Genomic DNA, 22,651 nt, shown 5'->3' on the forward strand with positions numbered 1-22,651 from the left:
GAGGTCCCCCTTCCCTATTTCTGTCCCTTCCAGGGGCGAGCCCCCATCATGCCACGGGATGTGGAGAGAAGAGGAGGGTGGAAGCTCTCAGTGGAGCAGGATTTCCCTTCCCCTCGCTGTGACCAGGCACCCCCCGGCAGGGGTTACCCCAGCGTGTGGGGGAATCTCCGCCGCTGGAGCAGGGCACCCCCTCCGGGGGTGGGCGGGGCTGTGGTGCGAGCGGGGCTCCAGGGCGGGCGGGTGGCCTGCTCTCTCCTCCCCTTTAAGGGGGCGGGGGCCGGGCCAGACCCCAGCACCTCCCCCGGTACCTGTGGGAGGGGGAGCGGGGGCGGGGGCTGGCAAAGTTTGTCTCTGTGGTTGGCTGCGCGGCGCGGCCGGGCGGCTCCGAGTCCGGGTAGCGAGCGAACGAGCGCAGCGGGGCGGGTGGTGCGCGGCTCTCTCGGGTCGGCGGCGGGGCCAGCAGCTGCTGGGCGCGGGCTCCCGCGGCTGGTCGGTGCCCGCGGGCTGGAGCCGGGCGGGGGGCTCCGGGTCCGAGCAGCCTCTTCCGCCCCGCACGCAGCCTGGCCAGCATGGGGCACCGCGTGGGGAGCGCGCCCCTCCTGCTGCTGCTGCTGCTGCTGGGTGAGCCCCTGCGCGGGGTCACGGGAGTAGGGCGGGCGCGGGGGGTTACTGGGGAGCGGGCGCTGGGTCCCCTCCCTTCGCTGTGTAACTCCGCGGAGCGGCTGCTGCGGCGCTGCCCCGGCCAGGGGGGTTTCAGGCGAGGTGTCCCCTGGGGAGTCGCGGCTCTTTGTGGTGGCCACGCCTGCGCTGGGTGCCCCCTCCGCTGTGGGCTCCCCTGTGCGAGGCAGCGCGTTTGCGGCGCCGAGGCACTGACCCTGGATTTGCTCTGCAGCTGGAGCTTCCCCCCTCCCTTTCCCAGAAAAGCGCACAGCCCCGAGGAGTTCCCCTCCCGGGTTGTATTGATCCATGGAGCTGAGAGTGGCTGGCTTCCTCTCCTTCCTTGCATGTTGGCAGGGCCTGAGGGAAGCTCACCTTGAGCCCCTCCCTTTGGGCTAGGGAGCTTGGCACGGGTTGGCCTGTGATCGTTTATATCCTGCTTCCCAACGGTGCGTTTGTTTCTTGGAAGGGGTGGGGAGTTAGGGAGTCATTGAACTTTCCAGTCACTTACTAGTCCCAGTATTGTAGTTCAAAGTAAAGCTGCTGCTTCCCTGAGTTCATGCCCTATGCACATTGCTGTGATTCAGCCCTTCTTAACCTCTGCCAGGTTCCTTTCTCTCATTGTTTGGTTATTGACTCTGCCATGGCAATGTCTCCAGCACTTGTTTTTACTTCATGTTTTTTTTGCTATGACAGCTAGGCTTAAAAAAATGCAGAACCCTTCTACTGGAACCAGGCAAGGTAACAGTAGAAAGGGCTGGCATAGCTCAGGAGGGAATCCAGCTCCTACCCTGGCATTCAAAGGCTCGCTGGCACTGATTTTAGCCTTGTTAACTACCATTCTGAATCTATCAAACTGATTAACTCTTAGCACATCTGTAATTACTTATTAAAGTATAAATCTCCTGAGTAGCTATACTGGGTATGGGTGACAGTGCTAGACAAGACAGGAGGTGTACTCTGTGCTTCTGCCTTGGTCTCTAAATACTGTGTTGTTTTTTTCTCTGTAGATTTAATGACACTTTTTTAATTGTCAGATAAGCTGTGTGTGAGCAAATAACCCCAAAGCAGTTAATTGAGATCAGTAATCTCTTGCTGTACTGGCATTCATTTTAAAGACTAGATAGTATGCTCCCTATGACTCTTACAGCTTCAATAAAATAACTGAGACATGCAAAATACTGCTTTTTCCTCCTCTTTTAAAAGAGACTGAAATACTCTTGTGCATTTCAGTGTAGCCTGTATACAGTGTATAGTCAGCCTGTGGAATTAATTTCCATAGGAGGTCAGGGATATAGAGTGTAGCTGAATATATAAGGAGGTGGGATAACTTTGACATTATAGTATTAATTACCAATTCTACTAGACTGTAGAAAAGTATTATCTGTTCAAGATAAGGGTAATGAAATCTTATACTTCAGAGTCAGGAAGAGATTTTTCTCCTGTACAAGCACAGCTGGCAAGAAACGTTATAGGAGTGTTTCAAGCTTCCTCTGAAATGCTGGATATTGGCTACTACCAAAGCCAGAATACTGGACTTGATAGTACAATGATTTTGTGTGATACATCAAATGTTATGTTCCTTTGTTCACCTGTAACAACATATGAGCTCCCCGGGTAATTGATTAGCTTACCTTTTGTAGTACTGTTTATTTTTTGACAGTCTATCACTGACAGTGGGCAAAAATGAAGATGATTTCTGCCTCGAAGATCATACAATCTAAAAGTATTTTTCTGCAGATGTATTAAATATGTGTGTTGCAACTGACAATAGTATTGGAGTAGGGGTATATTTAAGTAGAGACCAAAGATTGCTCAAGTGTGAACAGAATTACACACAGTATTTAAATGATGCTGCATTATATCCATTTAATTGGATAGCAATACTAGAGGTGTTGCTGCATTGTTGTTATATGCAGGATTTGAATAGTCTATTTTATTATTTGCTTGTAGCAGATGGGTGCTAAGCCATTGATTTTTTACAGAATGTAACCTTTCATTTAAACAAAACAAATTTTCTAGCCTTCATGGCTGCTGAGTTAACCTCCTGAATGTGAGCTCTTAGTTTTGTCTTCCTGAGGCTGCAGACAGAGTATGCTCTGCCTTACAAGCAGCTGAGGTGTATCATAGAATATCAAGGTTGGAAGGGACCTCAGGAGGTCATCTAGTCCAACCTCCTGCTCAGAGCAGGACCAATCCCCAGATCCCTTAGTGGCCCTCTCAAGGGTTGAACTCACAGCCCTGGGTTTAAGCAGGTTAATGCTCAAACCACTGAGCTGTTCCCTAGGCTGGGCTTCTCAGCAGGCTATTGTTTCTGGGCCTCATAGGGGGTGTGTGTGTGCATGCATTTTGCTAAATGGAGTCTGGGTTTACCCAAAAAAAAAAAAAAAAATCCCTGAGTGTAACACTGATTTTACATGGTGCTTTAGAAACTAAATCTTATGTTAAGATAAGCCCCAAAGGCTTTTGAAGGGTAGTGCTGCCTTTGTAGGAGATACAATGTGAATGAAATGTCCCTTTAAAGTGTGACCTAATGGCCAGCAGCAGACTAGAAGGCTATGTTCATAGAATGGTTTGCTTGAGCACACTGGGTGGTTATAGCTGCTTGTTGATTTTTCCCTTATGTTGGGGATTGTTCTATTAAAGCTAGAAATGCTGCTTTTACCCAGAAGCTCCTGAGCCAACATTGCCTGGTGAGAAGGTATAAGTGTTTAGGCATGGTTTTCTTCTGGTATAAACTGCTTAGAGCTGAGGGTAACTTAGAACAGAGGGAAGCTGGGCTTCACTTGGCCTACGTCCACACTACAGCTTTAAATCGATATTAGTAAAATCGATTTTATAAAACAGGTTTTATAAAATCGATTTTTCGCGTCCACACTAGGGCACATTACTTCGGTGGTGTGCGTCCATGGTCCCAGGGTACCATCGATTTCCGGAGCGGTGCACTCTGGGTAGCTCAGTAAAAGAATAGGGCCAATAACTTCGATATCCGTCCACACTAACCCTAAATCGATTTAGTAATATTGATTTTAGGGTTACTCCTTTCGTTTAGCTGGAGTACAGAAATCGATTTTAAGACCCCTTAAAATCGATTTTAAGTGCCTTGTAGTGTGGACGGTTACAGCGTTAAATCGATTTATCGCTGTTTAAATCGATTTAACGCTGTAGTGTAGACCTGGCCTTGGAGAAGTACTTTTCTTCATACTACGAAGAACAGAGTTTCTACTTTTGCTAACCAGTGGTGCATTTTCAATCAGTTAAATGTGTAATAAGTGCAGGTAACAAAATTTTTCTCTTGCACCAAACAACTATCCTTTAAAGAACTGTTTTTCTGACGTTCAGTTTGTTCAGTGAGAGCTTTTGTATAAGTGCAATGGGGAGAGGATTTTGGAGTTTAGAAAAGTTGTTCGCTGCTTATGTGCCCTTCATAGGGGTTTGTACTGTGCACACTAGTGTAGTGCAGCTCAAGATATGTGTGGCTGAAGCACTTGTCTGCCAGATTAGGAATAACTTTTATATTCTTAGCAGAGCCAATAGCTATTTAATGAAAACAACCACCATCACAGCTGCCAGTGAGGGGCCTATTAGTGCCAGTCTCAGCAGAGAAGCTGTGAGGTCTGAACTCTCCTCTCTCCTGGCTTAGGTCTCTCTGGGACAGTGGGAGGGGAAATTTGCTCTGCTGTTGCCCATGTTTTCAATCTGCAGGGCTGTCAAGCCAACACCGTTGGTCAATATGAAAATTACTCAGAAAAGAAAAACATTCAGGATAGGACCCTGTTCTTTAAAAATAATGATCTTGTGATTATTTTATTATTGCTGGCATTTGGTGTGTGTTTAATCAGCAACCTGAATAACTGCCAGCTCTTTCATTCTTAATTATTTAAAAGTATCATAAGTATTTAAACTTAATTTAAAAAACAGAGCTTGCCCTTATTTGTGTGAGAAGGAGCTTGGGAAAAGCAGATGGAGACAATAGTCAGGTTCCATTACTGGCATATCTGCTCTGCATCCAAACATACAATGTTCTTCATTGCCAAGAAGCCCTTGCAACAGCTTCTCTCCTCTGTAATTCCAGAGATCTGTCCAGCATTACAGATCCCTGCCAGAAACCTTCTGGTATGTACCTCTCAGGTTATTTGTTATGACTTTCACCCGAAATTGTTTGGTTTCTCAACTGCTACAACAATTTAATAATTTGAATCAAAGATTGAATTAAAACTTGGCAGTTAAAGGCTTCCAATAATTAGTCACCTGCGAATTGTTATAATTGTCAACCTCAAGCCTTTTCTAGTCATTTTCAGCAATGGGGAAGCTTACCAAACCTAATACAGTGAAACCAGCACTGAGCTCTCTAATCCTATACCTCACTGGCATGCTTCTGCTGGCAGGCTTCTTATTCTACCACTTGGAGTAAGAGAGGGGAAAAGGGCTGTCCCCTTGTTGGTGTTTGGAGGAGTGGGAGACATCACTCCAGTTCCTTTCCTTTCCCCCCCACAGAGATGGATGAAAGTCCCACCAGGAGGGGAGTATCCAGCCCGGTCTTTGTCATCTTTAGAAAGGGAAAGTATTTTCCACATAATCTTGTTTGTCTGTCTGATTTATGTTCTTGGAGGACGGAGTTAGGAAAGCAGGGGTGGGAGGAAGAGATGGGAGGCACAGCTGTTTATCCTCATCCCCCTTCCACAATCTGCCCCTGACATGGTTGTAAGATGTTTCTTCCCCTGTATTTCAGGCTGACTTTCACCAGGGGGGCGTGCTGCTTTCTCCTATATCTGCTTGTGCCCTCCCACCCCACCTGACAGGCTGGCAAATAGTAGCTTATCCTCCTCCTTTCCCATCCTTGGTGTGATGTTTCTCAAAAGCCCATTCAAAAGTTCAGCATGGAAGTAGTTAGCACATATGTTTGTTTCCTAGAACTGCCCCCTCTCCTCCTGCCACCCTTGATTGCTGCTCCTTGAAGCAGCAGCCTGTAGTCTTCAGGTAGCTACTGCTGTGGTTGGCCCAGTGCCGTGCTGCTGATGCATAAGCCTGCCTGAGCAAGAGGTAGGATAAAAAGTGAGGGTCAATTTTTAAAAAAAGTGCAGCCATACTCTACTGAAAGGAACCCCTTTAAAAAGGGTACAAGTGCATGTAAAAGTCAAGCTTAATACAGAAACTCCATTTTTCCTATGATGATTTGTTTCATGGACTTTACAGAACTCTATAGATACTGTTGCAGGGCTATATTTTCTGCAGTACCTCCTTAATGTTAATAGACGTTCATAGGTCCATCTAATAACTCTAAAATTTTTCCACCCAAATCAAATAAAATGGTCCTTATTACACACACTTGTGTGTAACAAATTTGGAAGTTTTCTTTAGAGCGCTGCAGTTACAAGAACTCATTTTTAGAAAGTGGAAAATGTAATTGTCTTTTGAATGTTTCAGAAGTCATTTTAGTGCTTTTGGTAAAGTCACATGTTGGAGGAGGGTACAGATTATTCTGATCTGTCTAGAGACCAATCATTAGAAATTCCAGTCAAAAATGCTTTATATGTATTTAACCTTGTTGGGTCAGAATCAGGCTTATAATGGAGTATTTCGCAACTTTAACAGTCACTACCTTGTAGCTCAATAATTCTCCAAAACAAATGGACAAAAAAACCCCTACATTAAAATGGAGTTAAGTTTAAAAATATGTATCAGTTTAAGAATAAAAGAAATTAGAGGGCTGTTGCAATTATACCCAAACTTATAAGAACCAGGAAGGGTCCACAGGAGTAGGCATGGAGTTTGTTGTCTGCACAGTTTGTAAGACAAAAATGCTTATGGATGCTGAATGTTTCATTTTGATAAATTATATTTCTTGAGCTTTTTTGGTGATTGGGGTGGTTTAGTGAGGGTTGTCATCTAAACTGCATTAGCACTCCAAGAGTACCAAGCCTTTTGCCAATACATGTGCCACAGTTCTGGAGAAAATAGTTATAGAAAGACACACCAGCATCAAGTTCTTGGACATCACGATTAGCTTCAACAATGTAGCTCTACAGCCAACTATATATAAGAAACCCACAGATCTAGTAAACATTTCTTACTGTGTCTGGAGTGATATCTATAACAGTGGTTCTCAACCTTTCCAAACTACATGTACCCCTTTCAGGTGTCTGATCTGTGTTGTGTATCCCCAACTTGCACTTCACTTAAAAACTACTTACTTACAAAATCAGACATCAAAATACAAAAATGTCACAGCACACTATTACTGAGAAATTGCTTACTTTCTCATTTTTACCATATAATTATAAAATAAATCAATTGGAATATAAATATTGTACTTACATTTCACTGTATAGTGTTTATACAGACAGTGACTTGTTTATACTGCTCTGAAATTTTAGTTTGTACTGACTTTGCTAGTGCTTTTTATGTAGTCTGTTGTAAAACTAGCCAAATATCTTGATGAGTTGATGTAGCCCCTGGAAGATCCGTGTATCCCCAGGGAGACGTGTACCCCTGTTTGAGAACCACTGATCTGTGACTAAGCACTCAGATATCACAGAATATGTTCTAAAGAGAAAGTCTGGGATCCACACTTTAAACTGCCTCACCAAAAAAGGATGCTCCATGGGAGAAGTAGATCACATCATGGAACCGGTCATCCAAATACACCAAGAAAAGCTGCTTCTATAGAGAAATAAAATCCCCTGCCACTGCGCACCCCTACTTGTCACCTGCTGCCCCATCCTGGAACCTATGTGGGGTATTATTAAACAATTACAACTCAGACTCAATGGAAAATCTGTCCCAAACACTCTCTTCTGGCCTTCAAATAATTCCCCAGCCTCACCAAGCTCATCATCAGAAGCAGGCTCCCCACAGACTAGGACCCACCAATTCAAGCAGCCACAGCCCCTGCCACAAGAACAGATTCAGAATCTGCAGACATCTCTCTGCTGTTACCATGATCAGTACCACCCACAATATACCTTTCAAGATCCCTGGGTCCTACACATGCCTATCACAGTATGTGGCGTACATCATCTAGTGCACTAAATACTCCAATAACAACTATGTGGGTAAAATGAGACAATCACTATGTTTTCAGATGAACTCGCACAGAAAAATGATAAAAGACAAAAGCCCCATCTTTCCTGTGAGCAAACGCTTTTCACAAAATGATCACTCTGTATCTGACCTCTCAGTCCTCGGCGTGAAAGGAGACCTGTGCAATGCCCTCAAAGGATGAGCCCAGGAACTTAAATTTATAATTCTGCTAGACACCAAAATTCATGGTCTAATAATGGCAGTGGATTTGTAGCTCATTACAACAATCTGTAACCCACTAACCCTCCTTTGTTCTCTGACTGTAGAGGTGTTAACTGCCTGTTTCACCTTGAATGGTCTCTTGCAACATGTAAACTCCTTATCTGTTCTGCCCTTATTATTACCGCATCCATCCTGTCTCACTTATAAAAAGACAGACTGACAAAAGTTTGGAGAAAAGGGATGTAATGTGTAAGCGACTTGGTCTGGACATTGATGGGTGTACAACTTTTATTTTTTGCTCTTCGGAGCACAAGGTATCTGGTTTACCAACCATTTTGGTGTTCACTAACAAGTTAATTCAGTCCAAAAGTTCCATGTTTTCGGAAACCCTTGAGGTTCATATATTTGCAGAGAATAACTCTAAAAGTAACCAGCTAACTGTAAAGGCCTGATGCATCAGATTGTTTTATTCTTTTGACCTCAATGTAAAAAGACGGTTACTCACCTTTGTAACTGTTGTTCTTCGAGATGTGTTGCTCATATCCATTCCAGTTAGGTGTGCGCGCTGCGCGTGCACATTCGTCGGAAAACTTTTACCCTAGCAACTCGGTGGGCCGGCAGGTCGCCCCCTAGAGTGGCGCCATCATGGCGCTTGATATATACTCCTGCCGGCCCACCCACTCCTCAGTTCCTTCTTGCCGGCTACTCCGACAGTGGGGAAGGAGGGCGGGTGTGGAATGGATATGAGCAACACATCTCGAAGAACAACAGTTACAAAGGTGAGTAACCGTCTTTTCTTCTTCGAGTGATTGCTCATATCCATTCCAGTTAGGTGAATCCCAAGCCTTACGTAGGCGGTGGGGTCGGAGTGAAATGTGGCAGAATGAAAACTGCTGAGCCAGAGGCTACAGCATCTCTTGACTGTTGAACCAGGGCATACTGCGAAGCAAAGGTATGGACCAAGGACCAACGGAGCTGCGCGACAGATCTCGTGGGTAAGAACACGAGCCAGCAAGGCGGCAGATGAAGCCTGAGCCCTGGTAGACTGTACGATGATGTGGCTTGGGGAAATATGAGCCAAATCATAACAAGTGCGGAAGTCCGCCATCACCCAAGATGAGATCCTCTGAGAGGAAAACAAGCAAGCCCTCCCTTTGGCCCGCTACTGTGACAGAGCTGGGGCACCTTACGAAATGGTTCTGGCAGCGCAATATAAATGCGAGCACTCCACAGATGTCCAAGGAGTGCAATGGTTGTGCCCATTGCGTTGAGCTGTGGGTAACATGAAAGGCCGAAACCACCTTAGGGAGGAAAGCTGGGTGTGGTCATAACTGCACCTTGTCTTTGTGAAACCTAGTGTACGGCGGAACCACCGTAAGAGCTCTGAGCTCGGAGACCCGTCTGGCCGATGTAACAGCTACGAAGAAAGTTGTCGTCCAAGACAGGTATAGCAGAGGGCCAGTCGTGAACGGCTCGACTGGGGGAGACATAAGTCTGGTTAAAACTAGGTTGAGGTCCCAGGTTGGGGCTGGGCGGCGCACTCGAGGGTGCAAGCTCTCCAAGCCCTTGAGGGATCTCGAACCCATAGAGCGTGAGAACACGGAACGTCCACCTTAGCCTGGGTGGAAGGTAGAGATGGCTGCTGAGTGTATCCTCAGCGATGATACCGCCAGGTCCTGCCGCTGAAGGCCAGAGGCAGGCCAAATAGAGGGGATCGAGACCTCAGCAGGAGCAAGATTGAGCGTATTGCAGCTGTAGAAGAAACGCTTCCACCTGGCCCGGTACGTTGACCAGGTGGAGGGCTTCCTGTCACCCCGGCTCAGTTACGCAGCAGCCACACCGTGAGGCGAAGAGGCTGCAGGTCCGAGTGACGAAGCCTGTCGTTGCCCTGAGTGATGAGGTCTGGGTGGGGTGGCAGGGTAATTGGGTCTGTTATTGACAGGTCGAGCAACGTGGTATATCAGTGCTGCCTGGACCACTCTGGAGTGATCATGATGATGCGCGCTCCGCCCCTGTGGAGTTTGAGCAGGACCTAATGAACCAGTGGGAACAGTGGGAAGGCATAATGGAGTTGGCCTTTCCACGGCATCAGGAATGCGTCCAAGATCGATCCCGAGGAGAGACCTTGGAAGGAGCAGAACATCTGGCATTTTCTGCTCTCGCGGTGAGCGAACAGGTCTATGTGAGGAAACCTCTCCGCTTCTGGAAAGCAGAACGCCTCACATGGGGCAAAGTGATCACTCGTAAGACAGGAAAGACCTGCTGAGTCAAAGCGCCAAGACGTTCCAAACGCCTGGGAGAAAGGACGTCACCAGCTCCATCGAGTGGGCTATACAAAAGTCCCGGAAATGGATGGCCTCCTGACAAAAAAGGGGGGGGAGGACCCTGTCCCTCCCTGGATATTTATGAAGCACATGGCCGCTGTGTTGGCTGTAAACACCGAGATACAACGGCCTCGCAGCTGCCGCTGGAACCCCTGGCACGCCAGGCGGACTACTCTCATTTTTGGGGCATTGATGTGGAATGCCAGCTCCCGAGAAGACCAAAGGCCTTAAGCTCGGAGGTGACCATGAGCACTTGAGCAGAGAGATGACGCGTCCGTCGTCAGGGGCAGTGAGGGCTGGGGCGGATGAAACCGCATCCCTGCCCACACCAGGGAGGGAGTTAGGCACCACTCTAGGGAGCCTAAGGTGCTCGAGGGAACGGTGACTACCATGACCATCGGCTCCCTGTCCGGGTGGTACGCCGAGGTGAGCCGGACTTGGAGAGGACGGAGGCGGAGCTTGGCGTGTTTGGTTACAAAGTTGCGGGCAACCATGGACCCAGGAGACTGAGACAAGTACGAGCCGAGGTTGTTGGGAAAGCCTGCAGACCTCAGATGAATGTTGCCATCGCCTAAAACCGCAGTTGTGATAAGCAGGCTCCGGCTAGGTAGGAGACCAGGATAGCTCCTAGGAAGTCCAACCTCTGCGTGGGAACCAGAGTGGATTGCTCTATAGTAATCATCAGGCCTTGACCTGTGAATAAGACCGTGACGATGCCCACGCGCTGAGTGGTTTGTGTCTCAGAGTCTCCTCGGATAAGCGAATCGTCCAGATACGGAAAAACGCATATCCAACATCAGCGAAGGTAGGCGGCGACTATGGCCGTAAACCAGAAGTACTGACGGTTGGCTAGAATGTGGAGGTATCTCCTGTGCGGAGGGAAGATGGCGATGTGAAAGTACGCGTCCTTCATATCCAGGGCGGCATAGTAGCCCCCAGGAGGCAAGGATGGGATAATGGTTCCCAGGGATACCATGTGGAACTCCAACCTTATCCTAAACCGGTTGAGTCCGTGCAGGACTAGGAAGGTCTGAGACCTGCGTTCGAGTGGGGGACTAGGGCATAACGGGAGTAAAACCCCTTGCCCTTTTCGTCCATCGGTGTCTGCACCTCTTGTACGAGGAATTGCTCATGAGAGGGGTCCCTGAAGGGGGACAGGGCTGGAACAAATTAGAGGTGGTACCTATGCTCCACCGTGCGCAGGATCCAGCGATCTGAAATTAACTGGGGCCACGCCAGGAGAAAGCGGGATTGGGATCCCGGCCTGTGACTGGTACACCGCCCTCAGGCGCACCTTGGAAGGTTCGTCTTTGGTCCCAGTGGTAATTGCGAGGGACCTTGACCTTGGCTCTTTAGGGGTCCTGACGTTCGTCTGCGACCACCTTGGCCTCGGCGTTTGCCAAAGTCCTGTCTCTGGCCAGGCACAGAGTATGGCGGCTGGGGAGAGAAAGGCCTGTGTTTGGTCGCTGGCATATGCATGCTGAGAGAGCGCATTAGGATCCTATTGTCCATCAGGCTTGGCAGCCTGGGGCTGTCTTTGCCGCAAAAGGCCTTTACCAACAAAGGGTAAATCCTGAATGGCATACTGCAGCTCCGGCCGGAGGTTTGAAACCTGAAGCCATGAGATGCACCTCATGGCGACACCAAAGGCCAGAGTCCTGGCTGCAGAGTCTGCTGCGTCCAACGAGGCCTGGAGGGACGCTCTGGGTACCTTTTTTTTCCCCCCGTCCTCCAAGACGGCAGCGAACTCTTGGCGGGAGTTTTGAGGGAGAAACTCCATAAACTAACTATCTTCACCCAGGTGCTATAACTATCGCAGCTAAGCAAGGCTTGTTGCTTTGCTACCCAGAGCTGCAGGGCCTCTGCAGAGTGCACCTGGCGGCCAAACAGGTTCATTCGCCAAGCCTCTTTCGGTTTCGGGGCTGGCGCCCGCTGGCCATCGTATCAGAATCGTGGTCCTGAGCATAAGATCTGCGCATGTGGGATGACACGGATGCGTGTCCGGATGGCCATGGAGGTACTAGAAGAAGGCACAGGCAGAGTCTCTGACTCTATCGGACCTTGCCCAACTCGGCACCGGGAACCGGCACCGGGAGGCGTACCGGTACCTGGAACGAGATCCAGACCCGCAACCAGAACGGTGCCGGGAGGTCGACCGAGATCTCGGGGCTCAGGGAGAGGCTACAGGAGTCAAGGTACCTGTCGCGGTGCCGGGAGTCGGAACGGTGCCGATAGCAGGTCGGCGAGCGGGATACCGACCGGTGCAGTGAGTGCGACCAGTACCGATGAGGAAAACAGCACCGGGAAACAGCACGTGGTGCAAGTGATGTCAGGCGTGCCGACAGGACCTGGAGTGTCTGCGGGACCGTGATCATGAACGGTGCCGCTCTGCTGTGCTGACAGAGGACGGTCACATGAAGAGACTGTATTACCCGCACCGGCGGTGCCGGGGTCAGGCAGCATCGACTCTGTCATGGCAATGAGATCCCTCGCCGTTGGTAATGTCTCCGGCGTGAAGGGAACAGCAGGCTCAACCACAGTGCATACTGGGGAGCTGTCAGGCACCGGATTCGACGGCCATCGTGGGACCGGGATCGACGGTACCGAGGCCGTCAGAGCTTCGGTAGATGTCGGTGCCGGGCGATCCGAGTTAGATGAGTTGTCTGGCTGTGGTGCCGTCGGCACGGAAGCAGCAGGAGCAATAAGCTCAACCACGGCGCGCGCCGGGGAGCCGTCAGGCACCGGATTCTACGGCCCTTGTGGGACTGGAATCGACGGTGCCGACGTTGTCGGTGCCTCAGAGGTGTCGGTGCCGGGCAATCCGACTTAGACGAGCTCTCTGGCTGCGGTGCCGTTGGCACGGAAGCAGCAGGAGCAGTAGCTCAACCACGGTGTGTGCCGGGGAGCCGGCAGGCACCGGATTCTACGGCCCTTGTGGGACCGGGATCGACGGTGCTGACGTCGTCGGTGCCGCAGCAGGTGTCGGTGCCGGGCGATCCGACTTAGATGAGCTCTCTGGCTGCGGTGCCGTTGGCACGGAAGCAGCAGGAGCAGTAGCTCAACCACGGCGCGTGCCGGGGAGCCGTCAGGCACCGGATTCTACGGCCCTTGTGGGACCGGGATCGACGGTGCCGACGTTGTCGGTGCCTCAGCAGGTGTCGGTGCCAGGCGATCCGACTTAGACGAGCTCTCTGGCTGCGGTGCAGTTGGCACAGAAGCAGCAGGAGCAGTAAGCTCTACCACGGCGCGTGCCGGGGAGCTGTCAGGCACCGGATTCAATGGCCCTGGGGGACTGGAATCGACGGTGCCGATGTCATCGGTGCCTCTGCAGGTGTCGGTGCCAGGCAATCCGACTCAGACGAGCTCTCTGGCTGCGATGCAGGTGGCACGGAAGCAGCAGGAGCAGGGGGCTCAACCACGGCGCATGCCGGGGAGTCATCGGGCACCAGCAGGAATCGTAGGCTGTCTCGACCTCGGAAGAAGGGAGCGGTGCCGAGTCGACTTCGGTGCCGGCGACGGCCGGTGCCGAAAGGCCTTGGCAGTACCGGCGGGGTCCGGTGCCGAGGAGGCGCTTCTGCCAGCCGCTTGATCATCGCTCGGCGCTCCTTTTTGTTCTCGGCTTAAAAGCCTTGCAAATGGGGCACTTAGCTGTCAAGTGCACTTCAAACGGGAGTCGTGTGGATCTCCCTTCGGCATCGGCTTCTGGCAGGCCGAGCCCATTTTAAAACCCGGTGAGCCGTGCATGGGCTCCGGCACCGGGTTCATGGAAGGGGCTACTTCCTGAACCCCGCTAACAATTACTAAACTAACTATGTTAGCAAAGAAAAAAACGTATAACTATGCAAATATATATATAAAAGGATTATAACTGCATAACTATATACGAGAACTACGAGTAGCTAGGGAAGTGGAGGTCAGCTAAGCCGCGCTCCAGTGTTCCAATGACCGACACGGGCGGTAAGAAGGAACTGAGGAGTGGGTGGGCTGGTAGGAGTATATATCAAGCGCCATGATGGCGCCACTCTAGGGGGCGACCTGCCGGCCCACCGAGTTGCTAGGGTAAAAGTTTTCCGACGAATGTGCACGCGCGGCGCACACACCTAACTGGAATGGATATGAGCAATCACTCGAAGAACTGTCATTTTCTAGACCAAAACACTTTTGAGATAGGTTTTATCTATTAAGATTTAAAAAAGAAAGCTATGTATCCAAGGCTCTAGGTGCCCTCACATTGTGATCTAGAAAATCCTAAGAGATTTGAAAAGTGAAAAACTACTAAATTTTAGAAGTTCCATATCTCAAAACTGGCTTATCTGATTCAACTTGGACTTTAATTTTTTTTTTTTAAAAGGATCTTCCCTGGACTGAGTAAGCAGGACAAGGCAAACAGGATAGAGCTTTTTTTTCAGAGTTAGATGAGGTTTCAAAAGGTGGGCTTATAATGGAAATCATCTCACAATCTTAATTATGGAGTCACTACCGTGGTGCTATAATTAAGTTTAACATCCTTAAAGGAGATTTGACTAAGAGGTGGGGCAATGTCATTAAACTTCAAGAAGGGGATTTAAAAAAGGAAAAGAAAAGAGGTAGTCAGAGCCTGATGGGGGAAGTTAGTAGGTTAGAATCACTACAGTAGGGTTGTTATGGAGGCTGCTTAAGACATACTGTAGAGCATCATGGAGGACTTTTCTATTCCAGAACATAAAAAGGAAACAAATGGAGGAAGAATCCTAGCATGGTTGTGTTAATGTATAGGAGTTTATCGAGATGGAGCTCCAGCCTAAGCAATGCTAAGAGAACAGAATTGTTCTATGTAGTGTTGTTGTTGTTGTTGTACCACAATATTAGAGAGACTAGCTGGTGAGAGAGTATTTTTTTTACTAGACCAACTTCTGTTAGTGAGAGAGAGAGAAGCTTTCAATTTAAGACGAATTGTGTATGTTCGAAAGTGTATCTCTTTCAGTAGCAGAAGCTGGTCCAATAGAAGATATTACCTCTCCCATCTTGGCCCCCAGAATAATTGTTGACCGTTAACTGGTGATTAAGAACCTGATCGAAAGCACTTGCCCAGGGAAAAGTGCAAGTGAAATCATTGGTAATTCTGCCTGTGGAGGAGAATACAGTCCCGTATAAGTGCCAAGAGGAAATTTGAAAAAGCAAAGCCAAATATAACTTTTATGTTTCATTTGAAATGAGAAATTTGTGGGAGGTTCAGTGGGTTCATAGTATCCCCAGACTATAGAAGGGGCAATCTGAGATTATAAGGAGACTGCATCTTGCTTTACCAAAGAGGAGGATGAGAAAATAACTACTGGAGAGTTTTTTTTTTCAGGTAGTGAAGGTGAAATACTATCACAGAGAAGTATCAATAAGTGATGAAACAGGTCAAAATTTCACTGGACTTGATGGTATTTTTGTGTGTTCTAAAAGAACTGAAGAATCAACTGAGCTGCTAACAAAAATAACTAATAAGGAGGAGACTGAAAGTTGGCCAATACTGTAATCTACCTTTAAAATGGACCTAATGATGGTTTTTGGAATTCATTGACTGGTGAAGTTCAGTACCAGGATTAATAGCTGGGGAACTAGTTAGATTGAATTCTATGACACTCTATGAATATCAAAGGGACAAACTACACAGCAGTTCATACACAGAGCTGCTAGCAGTGCCTATAGTTCAGGTTGCCTAACACTTTCCAGTATAAGACTATGTTTGGAACACTTCGCCTCAGGAGGTTGTGGAAGCACCTTCACTGGAGGTTTTCAGAAGGAGGCTGGATAGCCATCTCTCTTGGATGGCTTAGACACAACAATGCTGCATCTTGGCAGGAGGTTACACTAGATCAGTGGTTCTCAACCAGGGGTACGTGTACCCATTGGAGAATACTGAGTTCTTCCAGAAGGGGTACATCAACTCATCCAGATATTTGCTTAGTTTTACAACAGGCTACATAAAAAGCTCTAGCAACAATGACTTGTTTATACTGCTCTATATACTGTACACTGAAATGTAAGTACAATATTTATATTCCAATTGAGCTATTTTGTAATTATATGGTAAAAATGAGAAAGTGAACCATTTTTCAGTAACAGTTGCTGTGACACTTTTGTATTTTTGTTTGATTTTTGTAAGCAAGTAGTTTTTAAGTGAGGCGATACTTGGGGGTACGCAAGGCCAATCAGAAATACAGTAGTCTGAAAAGGTTGAGAGCCACTGGACTAGATGACCCTTGCAGTCTCCTCTAGCCCTATGATTCTCTGTTTCAGTTATTTATAACTAGGGTTGGCTGAAATTTATTTTTCAGTTTTTCATAATTTTGATGGCTAATACCTACACTTTAAGCATTTCTTTAGATTTGTATCAATTTAACTTTTCATAGTTGTGAGAAATTATGAAGGGGGGGATCAGACAATATTTTATGACAGTAAATGTTGAGATTCAAAAAGTTAAAGCTTTATAACTATCAAAACACAAATGATCAATGTCACATGTCAAAATATAAAAGTAAATATCCTCAAGTCAAACTGTAATAAGTTCTCAAGCAGCATTTTTCTTACTTTTCTTCTCTGTATTTTCAGTGATTATAGATGGAAAGATTCTTTGTTGGTTTGGCTGTGTACAGAGAAATTGATTTTATTGATAAAAGTCAAATCCTTCCAAGTTTACTTATAACATTGCCAAACTTTAATCATTCAGGCTAAAATTTTCCATGCTGGGTGTCTGCTCAGGCTGAATCTTTTTTTTTTTGTTTGTTTGTTTTTTGAAAGTTTAAGCAAAAATAGTTTTTCTGACAAGATTATTTTGCTCATATTAAAAAGAATCTTTACAGCTTCTAAGATGAGAAGTAATGTACATTCATGCTTTGGAGCAAAGACCTGAAATTTGGCCCAGAAGTTGCCTTTGTGTCAGGAATGTGCCTTTTGCCTTTGCTGAAAAATGCCCCAGTTTGGCCAAATTATAAGCTTTAGAAAAATATTATTATTGTTTATCATCAGTAATAATAACCATAAGCAATACTCACCTACATTCTCCAGGGGCATTTCTTCCTGCTTTTTGCAGCACTCAGCATTTCCTGATCTTGTTGTTCAGAGATAAAGAAAAAATAAGGGACGTCCCTTGTAATAAGAGCCTGTTAGCAGCCCTGCTTGTGACCATGCATTGGAGAATGCAGCTGCCTTGGCTGGCAGGGTCTTAACTCTCAGACGAGCTAGCTCCCGCTAACCTTGCCAGTCCCAAAAGATCAGTCAGCAAAGTAATAGGCCTAAAGCCGATTCAGGGTACATTCCATCCTTGGCTCAAACTGCAGGGATATAGCATCGTGCCTTTTTTTTTTTTCTTGATATGTTGTGGCCATGGGGAATCTTTGAACAGGTTAGAACCATAATGCTTTCCCATACATTCTGCTTGCTTTGGACTGAATGCTGCAGAAGAGAGAGTTGTCATCAGCTGGGGTTCAGTGTTTGTGACAGAGGTTGCCAGCCTCTGGCATGTGGCTCGCTAGGGTAAGCACCCTGGTGGGCCAGGCCATTTTGTTTACCTGCCGCGTCGGCAGGTTCGGCTGATCGTGGCTCCCACTGGCCGCGGTTTGCTGTCCCAGGCCAATGCGGGCAGCAGGAAGCGGCATGGGCCAAGGGATGTGCTTTCCGCCGCCCCCATTGACCTGGGATGGCAAACCGTGGCCAATGGGACCTGCCATTGCCCGAACCTGCCGACGCGACAGGTAAACAAACTGTCCCTGCCCGCCAGGGTGCTTACCCTGGCAAGCCATGTGCCAGAGGTTGCCGACCGCTGGTTTGTGACATAGGACACATGCTTGTTCTTGCTGGCCTGTTCAGTAGTTTGCACTGACACGTTACCCTTTATGATAACCAGTGTATCCTCTAGCTATGGAATTTGCCTTAGAACCCCTGCTGTAAAATGGAACTATTCAGCAGACTCTAAACTCTTGTTTTAAAAATGTTTCTGGCCCATATGTTGGCAAAGAATATCTGCCAAATATGTAGCATACTTGAACCAATCCAGCACTCTTCCTGGATTTTCAGACAACCCAAAATCATTTAGTGAGAAGTGACCTGTTTTTCCTCATCTGGGTGTTAACTCTGAAGCTTAAAGATGACCATTTAAATCCCAACTCTAACTATATCACTGCTGATCATTATAATAGCAATATATCCAGCTAATGTACTTATCCACTGTGGTTGAATACAGTGACTGGTATTGAGTAGTGGGTCACTGAGATAGACGTTTACTAATGAGAACTGCTAGGATGGACTGAGGTGTTCAAAGTTCCTTCCTGTCTGCTGTAACCCTACCCATAGCATGAGGAATGGAGGGTGGAAAGAGATGATGCATCTCCCTCCCCATTGGCAAAATCATCTTCTGCCTCCTTGGCACCAAAAAACCACTACTGTTCCCTACCCAGATTTCAAAGCCTCTAGCGTGTCCCCTGACAAGAGGAAGTGGGTATTCACCCACGAAAGCTCATGCTCCAAAACTTCTGTTAGTCTATGAGGTGCCATAGGACTCTTTGCTGATCTGACAAGAGTTGTATTTTTAGTGCTAAATCCCTATGCCACAATGAATATTTGGGGTCAGCATAAAAGAAACGGACCTTAGTGTCTAAGTAACACAGAGTACTACATTGCTAGTATTGTGCATTTCTTGTTTAATTCAGTTTTTAAAAAAATCAAATTTACTTGCATTTGCTGCAGATTTTCCAGTCTGCTGCAGAAACTAGGTGGCTTGCCTCAAACTCCAGGTGTAGATTTGGCCCAAGGCATGTGGGACCTTAACTTTTTGGCTCGCTTAAGGGCAATGAGATTTCGTCCAGGTGTTTATATGCTCCTTTGGTGACCAACTGTTCAGGTGACAAATCTCTGACCAGTGACATTTCTTCAACAGATCCTTCTTTTCAGCCTTTTTTAAAAAAAAAGGCAAGCAAGCCTGACAGTTTATTTTGGTAGCTTAGGAACAGTGCTTCTTTGGGGGCAAGGGAGGTTTGGCTGCTTTATATCTTTGGGAGACCTAGCACAAATTGGGGGCTGAGTAGACCTGTCTAGGTTATTGACCAAAGTGCTGGGCAAGTTGTACTGATAAGTGTCTGTCAGTTATACACAGCTATTGACAAATGTGTGTTTGGGAGTACTGGGAGGAACAAAAAGTGTAATAAGGTGACAGACTGTGGGCACTGAAAATAGGCTGTTTCAAAAACAGGGGGAGAGTGTTTTTTTCTGCAAGTGAAGAATGAGGTAGGAAAACCTTCACCAAGGAACAGTCCTTGCAGAGGATGAGAGAGAGCATGTCCAAGCTTTGCTGCTTTAATGCAGTACTAGGAAGGGAACCTGAAATAGCAGATCTTGAGAAGTCACCTTGCCTATTACTCACCAGTGCTGAGTAGTAAACTTTCCCTAGGAAGTGAGGGATCTAATGGATTTCTTCAGAACATAAGCTTTAACTCAAAACAAAGTCTGAATGGGCCCTAGGGACTGTAATTCTTTCCCAGCTATTAGAGGTAGTCCTCTTGGCTATGGTGAGGCACACTGGTAATGGACAGCATAGGAAAAACTTGCACTGCTATTGTCCCTGCTCTCTGTCCTGTGGGTAATTAAAGGACTTTGGTGTCCAGGACTGAGTTGAGCACCTCTTACTAGCACTTCACCTTCCCCTGCTCCCCACAGTTTTATTTTCTATGTATTTATACAGTAATTTGAAAGACTAGTGAATTAGCTGCATTTAATGGAAATAATTGCCAAGAGTGACCTTAACAAGCATGTGGGGTAACTGACTCCCAAACCCAAGAACTTCTCTTAGATGTTGTTCACATACCATCATCTTATGATAGAAAACCCACCTGACAATCTTCTTGACTCTGGAGAGAGACCCCAGTAAGCGATTCCAGGTGGCCCATTCTGTGTTTTATATCCTTAAACTTTTTTCTTCTCTCACTCTGTGTAAAAGCTGCAATTGGCCATGGTTGCACATGTAAGCTATTTAAAGGGAAGGTCAAGACTTGGTCTCCAAGGTGCATGATTTTATTGGAGGTTAATAGAGAATTCCGTTTTGCCCCTAATAATTTCCCATATTGAGAGGTGCCCAAACTTTGCCCAGTAGAAGACTGAAGTGGCAACTTGCAGGAGCTTCACAAGTTCTCCAGAATCGTGTAAAACAGCAGATGCAGTTCAGATATATTGTTGTGGTCCATGGAGACTACGGGTTCCTCCATATAAGTGTCACTTAAATCAGGGTGGTATGTTACCTTTTGAGATCTATAGTTTCTCTGGGTCACTCTGTAGCTGTGGCTCTGCTTCAGCAGTCTCTGCAATAAATGCAATAGAGTGTGGATCTATTCCAGTCTGTTATACTGAAATTGCATTACTATTTCTGAAAAAGATGACATGAATGCGCTGAACTTGATTTTATAAAAAGCTGATAGTGCCTGCTGAGAAACTTGAATAGCTTTCTATTTAGAGTGATAATTTTGCTTATGTGGCACATAATTCTGTCTTTCCAAAACTTCATCTGTTTCCTCTTTATTATTAGGCTCTTGTAGGAAAATGACATCTCATCTGGCTTTTTTAGAATTTATCTGTTTCTACACTTGAAATCATAATCCTGTCTTCTATTCTTGTTTTCCCTTTCTTCTTCCAGTTGAATCTACTGCTTCTGTCCAAAGTGCTTTCTTCCCAGTGCCAGAATTGCAAAACGGATGAGGCTCTTATTGGTCTCTCTTGGGTGCGGCTTCTCCTGGGAAATTGCTATGGGCAGCAGCCATAGTAGAGTGATATTCTGTCTTTAAAATGTGAGAGGTGAGGAATCATGAGACAGCCATGGGCCTGTGCTGAATTTAAGCTGTTTACTGAGGATTAAGACCAGTGTTTTGTGTACTCCCTGACTCACCAGGCCTAAATTATGCCATAATTATAATCATTTGATTTATTACAGTTATGATATTTTTTGCCACATACATGCTGAAATAGGCAGCACGTAGAAGTTTCGGCATAAACTTCAAGTAAACTCAAAACCAGAGGTTTTGAATTAGCCATGAAAATGGGTATTAGTGCAGTATGCCTTCTATTTATTTTGAAGTGCAGTTTGCTCAAAATCTTCATTTTTAGACTATCTCAACTTAATGCTTCCATGTTTTCAATCTGTGGCTTAAATTTGTATTTCTGATATGAACTTCAGAAGCTGCTGATGGGGATGAGGTGAAGACTTTGGTTGTGGGGGCTGTTGACATCCAAGAAGGGATTGCGGAAATGTATGCCATGTTGCCGTGAGGGTTGCTAACAGTCCCTTATTACAAAGGACATCCCCTATTTTTTCATCTCTGTATATTAAGATCAGGAGTTGCTGAGTGCCGCAAAAAGCAACACCCTTGGCGAATGTAGGGGAATACTGCTTGTTGTTTGTTTTATTTATTATTAATAATGATAATATTGGGAGGAGGGGTGAGGGTGCTAAGAAAACAGACCCTTATTTTTGAAATACAATGTTGGCAACCCTAGTGTCAGTGCCATCCAGGTTCAGCTAAGCTCGTGACACTGGGAGGTTCTCTTCTTTCCTTCCTCTTTCTGGGCAGGGGTGTAAGTGACCTGGAGTTCCGTTTTCCTTCAAAACTTTCTGGAGCTCTGTTCCAACAACCCTTGATCCCTTCCAGCATCTTCACTCCACCCTCAAATCTTCATCCAACAAAAGCAAATAAGTACATTTGTTGGATGTTTCTGCTACAGCTAGCAATGAAATAATTAATGAGGATACTACATTTGCTGTCTTTAGCTTCAGTGTTCAGACCCACTAGAACCGACTGAGACTCAGAGCTGCTGTCTCAGGCTGTGCATAGATTCATGACTGCATTGGTTTACATTAGGTCTGTGTTTGGGAGGGTATTCTCACCAACCAGAGGAGCTAAATGTTAACTTTTTAAAAACTAGATTCTGTCAGAGGGTGGATTCTGCAGCTGTGTAAACACAGGGCTGTGATTATCGCTTCAAGTTGAGAACAAGCTATATAAGTAAAGGTGTTTCATTAAGGCCAAAGGTCTTTTCTTCCAAATTGTTTATATTATAAATACTGTAGTAGCAACCAGATGCCCAGTCACAATTAGGGCCATGGTGTGCTAGACACTGAACAAGTGCATAAGAAGTATGTAATTCTTGCCATAAAGAATTTATAAACTTGAGTAGAGTGTGTATATGGTAACTCTCACAAACTTAAACACAGCCTGTTCTGAAGATTTTGTAATCTAACTCTGACTAATGCAGTGTGAGAACAGCTTTATTAGAGACTTATAAAGACATATAATAATCAGAGAGACAGATACACCTGCCAGATAGATCACGAACAGTGAATTCATTACATTTATATAGGGGCTTTCCAGTGGGATCCCAAAGAACTTTAGAAGTGTTCACTTACTGCAAATTATATA

General features: G+C 46.4%; 1 protein-coding gene across 2 annotated transcripts in view; it reads left to right on the top strand.

Annotated features, from left to right (window-relative positions):
* The first annotated feature begins 521 nt into the window (after nucleotides 1–521).
* PTGFRN (prostaglandin F2 receptor inhibitor) overlaps nucleotides 522–22,651 on the top strand; it is a 116,736-nt gene continuing 94,606 nt past the window's right edge. For both annotated transcript variants that reach the window (XM_050957527.1, XM_050957536.1), the window contains exon 1: nucleotides 522–621. In XM_050957527.1, coding sequence (XP_050813484.1) covers nucleotides 570–621 — 52 coding nt within the window. In that variant the 5' untranslated portion in view covers nucleotides 522–569. The remainder of the gene's footprint in view (nucleotides 622–22,651) is intronic.

This window comes from Gopherus flavomarginatus, chromosome 1 (assembly GCF_025201925.1).
Source record: "Gopherus flavomarginatus isolate rGopFla2 chromosome 1, rGopFla2.mat.asm, whole genome shotgun sequence".
NCBI classification, from domain to species: domain Eukaryota; kingdom Metazoa; phylum Chordata; order Testudines; family Testudinidae; genus Gopherus; species Gopherus flavomarginatus.